The 9,476-nt window shown below is 47.2% G+C and overlaps 4 protein-coding genes across 4 annotated transcripts; 2 read left to right on the top strand and 2 right to left on the bottom strand.

Annotated features, from left to right (window-relative positions):
• Positions 1–751: 751 nt before the first annotated feature.
• N7533_008655 (DUF2841 domain-containing protein) lies at positions 752–2,496 on the top strand (the record flags this gene model as incomplete). Its single annotated transcript, XM_057105305.1, has 5 exons — positions 752–950; positions 1,068–1,598; positions 1,707–1,892; positions 1,948–2,186; positions 2,254–2,496. 5 exons carry the CDS (start codon positions 752–754, stop codon positions 2,494–2,496), a joined length of 1,398 nt encoding a protein of 465 aa, XP_056956754.1.
• Positions 2,497–2,802: 306 nt separating this feature from the next.
• On the bottom strand, positions 2,803–4,269 carry N7533_008654 (putative endo-1,4-beta-xylanase; the record flags this gene model as incomplete). Its single annotated transcript, XM_057105304.1, has 5 exons — positions 2,803–3,563; positions 3,623–3,736; positions 3,793–3,925; positions 4,000–4,156; positions 4,214–4,269. 5 exons carry the CDS (start codon positions 4,267–4,269, stop codon positions 2,803–2,805), a joined length of 1,221 nt encoding a protein of 406 aa, XP_056956753.1.
• A 1,140-nt stretch (positions 4,270–5,409) lies between these two features.
• N7533_008653 (HSP70/90 family co-chaperone CNS1) lies at positions 5,410–6,825 on the bottom strand (the record flags this gene model as incomplete). Its single annotated transcript, XM_057105303.1, has 3 exons — positions 5,410–6,125; positions 6,185–6,457; positions 6,528–6,825. The coding sequence occupies 3 exons, from the start codon at positions 6,823–6,825 to the stop codon at positions 5,410–5,412; spliced, it is 1,287 nt and encodes a 428-aa protein (XP_056956752.1).
• A 1,858-nt stretch (positions 6,826–8,683) lies between these two features.
• Positions 8,684–9,037, top strand: N7533_008652 (uncharacterized protein; the record flags this gene model as incomplete). The annotated part of the gene is made up of 1 exon (XM_057105302.1): positions 8,684–9,037. One exon carries the CDS (start codon positions 8,684–8,686, stop codon positions 9,035–9,037), a length of 354 nt encoding a protein of 117 aa, XP_056956751.1.
• Positions 9,038–9,476: the final 439 nt, after the last annotated feature.

Genomic DNA, 9,476 nt, shown 5'->3' with positions numbered 1-9,476 from the left:
CAACCAGTCTGTCGGTTTCCATTGAGGTGGAAATTCCCTCAAGCCTTTACCCACAAAAGCCTCCCCCTCGAAATATCTTTCTAATGCAGTCAATTCAAGTGATGTACTGCATCATAAAGATACTGATAGTGCGGCGACAGAAGGAGGGGAGAGACAGGAAGCTCGGAAAATAGAAAATAGAAAATCAAATAAAATAAAAAAGCAATCAATGATAGGTATAGATCCACCCCCAATTCTGCGGTGGGACAACGGTAAGGGCAAAACAGCCGGGACCGCCGTGCGTGCGCTTAGCGGCCCAAGTTTATAGGATGAAAGTGGAATTGGGATCCAGTGCTTTTTTTTTTGATTCTGTCGTGGGTTCTCCACAATCCTCGAAGCAACTGTGCAGGTTGGTTGCGTGCACTAGTGGGCGAAGCTGGCTGAGGACTTTGTGGGCTTGAATAGATTTACATTGTCTATAAATCTCCGGATCCCAGAGCTGCCCCCCCCCTTATTAGTGGGACGAGCTTTTCTTCGCCTCCCAATGTTGTTGTTTTTGTGTACTCACCAATCCATTAGAGATGCTTCCTGGCTATAAGCCACCCCTTTCTTCTCCTTTGTTTCATTGGGACACGTCCACCCCGCTGTTTCCGAGCAAAATCGAGATCAGCCCTCAATCGATCAGCCTCTGCTCCATGGTATCACGTTATCCTCTTTTTTTTGCCCTTGTTCTCCCCCGCTGATGGCCAACCCCGCGCAGGTCCCAGCAAGCATGTCGGCGCAAAACCAGCAAAATTCGCCGGAATATCCGCATTTTGCTCTAATCTACATTGACCGTCAAGGTAATCTTCGTCACGAGTCGTCTCTATCCGTTGCCAACAGTCGCGAAACCATTCTATCTCCACTGGTGACAGATGAGTTTCTGCGAGCCGTACAGCGCTCAAGCGCCGCTACACCGTCACATTCCCGATGTAAGTGTCACATATCACAGTTGAGATACCCCCAAAACAAAAGAGGAGAATCCCCTGGAATGCAAACATATGGGAAGATGCAAAGATAGAGGTCGGGAAGCCGCTAATCCGATATAGTCGAGTTGGGTGCACCGCCCACATATCACCCGGTTGCTAGTGGACAGACCCCTGTTTCAACCCAGATTGGCAATATTCAGCTCGGCCCAGAGAGAAAAGCACCTGAGGGCCAGTCTAGAGGCCCTCTGGTTGCAAGACCTCCCACTCAACCCCCACTATGGTCAGCACCCCAAGGGCCAGGAGACTGGTCTCGCTGGTCGGGCCAGCACCCGATCCCACAACCACAACAGAGACCCTGGGGCATGGAACCGAACATGAGGGGCAATCAGACGGCTTTCATATCCATCAGAGATAAAGATTTCCTACGTCGATACTACGAAAAGATCTTCCAGAATCTACAGCAGACCAATTGTCGTGTTCTGGCCAAGGCCTACGTCAAACTAGTTGAACCGCGCAAGCAAGTGAACTTTCCATACAATGGGCGAAAGATCGTGGCCGGACAGACGCAACAGTTGGATCCCGATGATACTAAGCCTCCTTGGTGGCCGACTGGGGTCAGTCACCGAGAGCCAGACCATCTTCCCAAAGCCGGTAAGGAGTTGACTCTTTCCCTCCTTTCTTTTGTCTTTGGTTCACACCCGCCCGCGTTGATTCTCTGATGATAGACCTCTATTAGATGATTGCTGACCAAAACGAAAGAACGTATTAGGCTCCTGGTTCACATTCTCTGCGAACTGCGCACCACTTACGGTATCACCGCACGCAAGTTAAAAGCTTCAGACCAGCCAATCCGTCGACAAATTTTGCCAGCCGAGCGATTAGAAATATTAGACGAGGTCTATCAAGTCAGAGAGGAGGAGGAAAAGCTTTTGGATGGTGTGACTGGTATGATGATGGAGTATACCTCTGCCCTCCAGCCAGCCGAACTGACTGGTCGCAGATGGAAAAGCCATGGTGTCGATCTCGCGCTCAAACCTTCCCGATGCAGCAGAGGCTCTCGTCAACCGTGGCGAGCAAAAGCAGGAACCGGCCCCGATCAATGAAGACCCCAGCCCAGAGCCGAAGACAGAAACCATGCCCGTCGTTGGCGGGCCCTCGAGAGCGAACCCCCCCACAACCTATATTCGTGACCGGCGCAGACAACCCTCCCAACCCACAACCCACCCCGAGTCCTACTCGGTATATACACCAAGACCTTCCTATACACCCCGGCTTCGACCACGCTTCAGCTTCCATTTCGCCGCAGGTGAAAAGGAAACGGCAGGATTCAGGGCCAGATGTTGCTAGTACTGTCAGCCCCACGACCATGGGCTACTATTCCCCGATATTTGTAGGCTCACAGCCATTTATGACGGAGCCTTATGCTGGAATGCAAGGCTTTCAAGCCTCGGGTGTTACGTCGCAGAATATGGCTCCTGGACAACCGATACCAGAACATTTCAGGGAGCCCATGGAGAACTATGAATTTCCATACTACTTTGAAAACTAACATGGAACATTCAAAGCGTTCATTGAAGTTGATCATGATGACGAGTTTCTTTTCTACAGCGTTTGATTAAAGTGCGACAGCACTTGGGTGGTTTCTTTTTATTGACAGTTCTTTTGAAGCCTTGAAGCAAGTATATGATTAGTTTTGTGAAAGTCGAGACGGATTTTATCCAATAGCATATCGCAATAGCATTGAGAAATGAAGTTTGCAATTGATGACCAGTCTTCTGAGATTTGGATATTATATCCGAGATTAACTTCTTCAGGGAAATATTCTCCTTCAACCACTAGGGCACAGCCTTTCTACTTAAAGACACTGGGAGTAATAGTCATTGGAATACGTGCAAGTATACCCACTTGCACAGGTTGTTCCTCCAGTCCACCCCTTGCCACCGCACTGACCCCAATGGGCAACGACGCCCGTGGCTGAGCTGCCGGTACTACTGGTTGTCGTCGAGGTCGACGAAGTACTGGAGACGACACTAGTAGTGGTACTTGTCGCAGTGCCACCTAGCGCAGTCAGGATTCCTGTGTAGGCAGGCTTCTTCGCATAGTTCTCGTCCCAGGGACAGGCGGCGCCTTGTCCAGAGAAAGTGTTGGGGACCCATGAGTATTTGTCAGTCCAATCCCAGATGGTGACACCGACGCAATTCTTTGTTGCAACACAAGCTGCCACGGTGCCGGAGTAGTCCGTCTTCTGCTGCGCAAGAAGGGCGTCTGTGGACGGAAGCGTCATGCGAATATCAAGCTCGGTGATCGCAACCTCTACCCCAAGGGCAGTGTATGCAGCCATGGTGGCAGCTTGCGAGCTTTGACTAGGGGTGCTTCCGACAATGAAATGGCCCTGCAGACCGACACCATCGATTTTGACTCCGTAAGATTGAATCAATTTGACAATGTTCAAAGCACCTGTTGCCTTGGAGCCGGAATATTCGATATTGTAGTCGTTATAATAGAGTTTCACGTTTGGGTCTGCCGCTGCCGCTGTCGCAAATGCAATTGGGAGATATGCCGGACCGATCGTTGTGTACCAGATACTTTCGCGGTAGGAGCCGTCCTCATTGAGAGCTGTGAGAGGAAAAGAAATATGAGTTTAACCCACAATAGGAGGAGTCCAGGTTCAATACCTTCGTTCACAACATCCCATGCGTAGCATTCGTCCTTGTAGTGGGTCACCACATTAGTGATGTGGTTTTTCATCGCTGCGAGGAGCGTCGCATTGGTCCAAGTACCACTGCTGACTATTTCAGAAGATAAGTAACAGAATTAAATATAATAATTAGAGCGCAAAACCCACCCCAGCTTGGAAGTTGGCTATGCCAAACTAAATTGTGACAGCGAAGCTTCTGACCATTTGCCTTGGCAAGATTGGCAATGACATCTCCCTTGGTATAGGAGAATGTATTTTGCGAAGGCTCGATTGTGTCCCACTTTTGAGCGTAATTTTGTCAGATTATGAATGGCCAGAAAAAATAAGAACGATAGGATATTGTAGAGAACTGACCTTTTGGGAGTTTCCGGGAGTGATCTGGCCAAAATCGTCGGTGTTGTTGAGCTGCGTCACATATGCAGTGTCTGTTAACTCTGGATTATCTGTTGCGGTTCCGAAATAAAGCTGGCCTTTGGCTACAGCTGCAGTGTTAAGGCCTGCTCCTTGCACACTGCCGAATTATGATTAGGTTTCTCGCCTGAACAAGAACTTTCAATCAAACACGTACAGTTGTGGTAGAAGACTGACCGCTAGCGCCAGCGTCTCAGAGGATAGTCGGACCATTTTGCAAAACAATATAGATTGGAATGAGGAACAGAAATTTTAGCCAGGACCAAAGTGACTTTATACCGAATTAATGAAAGGGGTGCGCATATAGTCGATTCTTCCGGCGCTGGATACCCTCATGCCATTCTCCATTCGGACCTATGGCCCGTGGCGTAGTAGTCGCGGCTATACCAAATGAAAAAGGGTCTCTTTTCCATGTAGTTTCGGTGATATAGCCGGTTTGTTGCATTAATAGCCTAGCAAGGAGAAATCTCACGCCGTGGTTGTTTCAGGTATAGATTAAGGCCGGTGGAGCCGTTTGAAGTACCAACCATGGCTTTAGACATTCGACCCACCCGTTGGTCTCGATGAATAAAACAAGTCAAGACATTTTTCCCGAGCTTCAATGTGAAGCATTTTCCTGAAGAAAGCATGGTTCGCGCTAAGGACTATTCCTGACAGTCTGAAGATGCGGGGGAGTGGACGAAGCGGGGATAACTCCGTCTCGCGTCGGCAAATTGTAGTAGTACTTGTTTACTTTTAGGCTATTATGCTAAGAAGGTCCGCGCCGTCAAGTGGCTGATAGCTAGTACTGCACTATTAACTGCCTAGTATCCAGTAATGTTGCTTGTATTTCGTCACAAGTGTCCTCTTTTCCCCAATGTTGAGCCTGATTTCGATCCAGCCAGCGACCCTTTTTCGACTATTACGGTTTCAATATACACTAGGAGGTACTTCGAAATCCTCATGCTATTTCCACACCAAGAAGCATTTTATTCCACTTGCAGGTTCATGGTTGCTTTTGTCCGCTTTTGGAATCGTAGCTAGCAGTTGATGGATTGGACTGGGATCAATTGTTGGATCATCTCGTGATTTTGGAAAGTTTCACTGTTCTAGTGAAATTATCTATCTTGATGTGTTTATTGAACAGACATTTAAAAATGGGTATCAAGCTTTTTTAGCGTATCCCGCCCTGTGAGGTTGTCGTCTCAATATACTGTGTATGGCGCTGATGAAAGCCCTGTTGTATCAGTGCTAGATGACCGGATTCGATGTTATTCAATATCCGTCGAGGGTCAGATTCGGTAAGCAAGTCATCGAGAACTTGAAGACACGGGTAATCCTTTGAGTTGGTTGAAAGTCACGATATGATCAATTTCAACCCTCCTTGCGAGCCTTCATCTCCGCGATGAAGGCAGCAGTCTTGGAGGTCGGTACGATAAAGATCCGGACCATATGATCCACAACCTCAACCTTTCCACCGGTGAGAATTTGCAACAAGGGCAGTTTCTTACCGGCCTTAATTAGGCCCCCGGAAACAGTCTGCATAAAGCACTCGACATTGGAAATGGTGTACTCCTTCTTTGTATCCCACGGCAACGGGAAAATATAGTCCAAATGATCAACAATGGAATGCATCTCCGAGAAACCCTTGATAAAGTCGGACTGGGCGTCCATGGGGTACAAAAAGACAGCAGGAAACTCGATCGTGCTTTCTGGCGAAAGAGGATCGGGTACCAGCCTGATGGTGGAACCTTCCATGTCCGGGGGCTGGTCGGTTTTGCGGGTTCGGATTTGGCGTGCGCGCAAAGCTGTGCTAAGGACCAAGTTTTGTTTGCGAGCGAGCTCCTCCTCGGCCTTCTTTTTAGCGACTTGGCGCTCCTTAAAAGCCTTGCGCTCGGCAATTTTTTGGGCTGCAGTTTGAAGAGATTTGTTATCGGGCCCGACGACCAACCCACGCGTCGCAGCATCTTCGGCCTCGTCGATCTTGTCTAGCTTTAACAAAGCCATCGCGGAGCGATAGAAAGCCTTGACGTTTGTGGGGTTCAGCTTGAGGGTGGCTGCGCAGTCCTGAGTACATGAACGGTAGTTTCCTAGAAAGAAGAAATGTATGAGTACAGTTCAAAATCATATCGGAAATAACGGAACATACCAAGTTCAAGATTACAACGTGCGCGATTGATATGTGACAGCTCCTCCAGTTTCCGAAGCGATTTCTTCTCCTCAACAAGATCCTCGGGCTTTTCCCATTTGTCCTCTTTGGCATAGATAACAGCGATAGCCTTCGTGTAGTGCTCCTTGGCATCGATCCAGCGGAGTTCGGAGACGGCCTCGTTACCCTGGTCCTTGAAGCTTTGCGCAACATCGGCACGAGTACCTTCGTTCTGCATGGCAGAAATGGCATCCAAGAGGATATTCTCACCATCTGTCAAAGCGCGAAATGTGTATTAGTGACCGATTCTGCTGGACGTACAGAGGGAAACGCTGAGACATACTCTCATCACCCGCATTCGCAATGTCCGTCATAAATAGCGGGGTCTTGTTCATCATGTCGAGCAGTTCCTCCTTCGTCTGCGACTTGACCGACGCCATGGCTGGAGGCATTTTTGGCACGGAGGGGTCATTCTCCAATTCCTTCAGCCTCTCTTCGTTGATAGGGAAGGGCACTTCCTCGTTTGCTGCGGCGAAGGCATCGAAGCCGGGCTGTGGCAAGTCGGGCGGTCCCTGAGGAGGGGCCGCGTTGAGATTGAGCGACTCATCGAAGTCATCTGGGAGCTCTTCGATTCGCGACATGGTGAATGGAATGCAGAATAAAGATGCGAAAGGGTTCAAAAAGCGACGTCGGGACTTTTTTTTTTGGCGGGGGACCGAAATGTCACCAGGCAAACAGTGCAAACACGAGGGGTTGGACGGCTCCACCAATCAGAGACAAGAATGCTTCTATAGTTGAATGTAGATCTTGTCGAGGTTATTCTATCTTTCACTGATAATTCATTTATGCAGATTGGAAAAAAGAAAATCCGTTTTCTTCTTTCAACCATGAGATATAAAATAGGGAGCTGAAAATCAAGTGTGTGGCGCGCGATTGTAGCATAGAGTGTATTACCACAGCCCTCCCCCTTGCACGTCGCCATCAGCTCCATTCTCGAGAAGTAGCTTAAAGGACCCGAGCTTAGGACTGGCACTAGCTCCACGTCTAGGAGATTTTGTATCATTCTGTCAGGTCCATCGTAACAGGCAGCTTGTAGTGCACCCCCATAGTCCCCTCCTAAGGTGTTGACATCAGCGCCATGTTCTAGAAAGATCACGCACAACATTATAATAAACACCCCGGTAAGCAACAAGAAGATAATTCCCATGCTCACCACCCTAGGCATTGACATCAGCTCCACCTCCAATAATTTTGGAGAGTTTCATACAAGAACATTCTTCGCTCATTCAGAACCGCTGAAGTTTTATTAAAGAATAGTTAACGATAGTGATATTCTTGTAAATAGCCAGCTAAAGTATCATCTCTTGTCGGGCAGTAAGAAGCAACAGCCCTCGTTCCCTTTTCACCTTTTCAACGCAAGGTACTTGCCCGGCAGGCAAAACATATCTCAAAGCTGCAAATCAGTGGCATGTCTGCAAGGCCCCGTATTCCCATCTAGTCATATATCTGGCCCTGAAGCCTTCAGGTTAATTCCAGGAGCCATAGGCATGAGCAGTGTCTTTCAAATTGAGGCATGCGTTCTTCTTGAACGGATCACTGCCCCCATATACCCACCAGAAGTTGTAGCTTTTACCATCGCAGCCGGCACCCTTGTAAAATTTGGCTCTCTGACGGCTTCCGCCGTAAGATAGGACTCGGAATGATTTCGTTGGTGGGGCCCATTGGTCGTGGTAAGTGTTGTCTCAAACATTGATTTCTTTGGTTTTTCCGCTACAGTTGGCTCCTTCAAAAGCACGGATCTTGAATCCCAGAGCCTCCGAACTTGCGGTGAGGTAGATTATTGCGAGGGCCTTTCCAAGATGCATAGTGCGGGAGTTGAAGTTGAAGTTGAAATTGCGGTAGTTCGGATGAATTAAAAATTAGAGTATGGTGATTCAAAATAAATGTTTGCTTGATTTAAATGCCAAAGTTGACTCGGGGTAGTTTAAGCCTTTTATATGCAGAGAATATATTTCCTTGGTCTAGAGATACGAACAGGAATAGCTGCAAGTCAGTTCAATGACCCATACTTGCCTACTAGCCGACCGGTATATCTGAGTATTGAACGCCTCGATTTTGTAAGACTGCCGGCTATACGAAGTTATATTACGTGGAAATCATGGATGTGGATAAAGAACTGATGTCCAGGATACACATAGTTAGCAGTGAAGAGCATACTAATAAAACCAATATTAAATTATGTGAAAGTGTAGTCGCTAGTTCTAGGTACAATAATCTTAATTGGGGTGGTTGGATCTCTGTTCCACGTGAACAATGTTGTATCTTGTAAGTCAGGCGTCCACCAATGATCTATTTTCCGATAAGGACCTCTATGGGTCTGCTCTATTTGATCTTAGGAAGCCTCGGTACTTAAAGGGTTGATACCCCTGACATATTCTCTACAATTCTCAACTAAGAAACATTATTTGTATCAATTCTCACTTCCTCGAACTTTTAACCATGCATCTTGGAAGGCTCTTCGTTCTATCCTCTCTGGACTTTGGTGTATACTCACACAAAGGTCGCGCATTTACCGGTACAAATTGCTCAGGACAGGCCAAAGAAATCAATGTTTGGGTTAACACTTGCCGTGATACCGCAGTTCCAAAGACCAGATCAATTCGAGTCCCTGAATATGGTGGCCATCGACAGAGAGCTACCTTTTGGGCAGAACAAATTAGCGCTCACTGCGGGTTTATGTGGCAAAACTCCAACTCCAATTGGTGGGCGGATGGTGGAAGCAACAAGTTCAAGAAGGGTTTATGCATTAACCTGTCTGGGACCTGCAATGCCTTTAGTTCTGTCTCCGCTTAGAATTAATTGATTTGGTGAGACTTTTCGTCCAAATTATTGAGAACTAAACCTTGGAAATGGCTATTAAAGCCCGAATGCTGGAATGGAGCATTCGATTATACTTTGTGGTGAGGTGCTTCTGGATCATATACTAGTATCTGGTCTCTCATTTATTTTTCTCCGGGGCTCTTTTCCTGCTGTTCAATCTTGTTTTTATGGGTCTTCTGCGTGGACATGTGTTACATAAATTTATATAGAGAGCTTTTTTCTTTATAAGTTTTTTTACTACTACTATTAGGTATTATTATCTCTTTTTTCAGAGCTATCTATGATACTGGCCTGTCTATTGTAAAAATAGGTGCATTTGACATGTAATAATAAGTATTTGTGGCGGATCTACTTTTCAGGGTAGCTATAAGGGTTACTGAGGTATCAGCCAGTACTGATTGGTTAGATAAGA

Source organism: Penicillium manginii (genome assembly GCF_028828005.1).
Source record: "Penicillium manginii strain IBT 31320 chromosome Unknown utg000006l:1.0-4164085.0:1.0-4166146.0, whole genome shotgun sequence".
NCBI classification, from domain to species: domain Eukaryota; kingdom Fungi; phylum Ascomycota; class Eurotiomycetes; order Eurotiales; family Aspergillaceae; genus Penicillium; species Penicillium manginii.
Note: the sequence above shows the minus strand (reverse complement) of the source record. Positions and strands in the feature narration are given on the sequence as shown.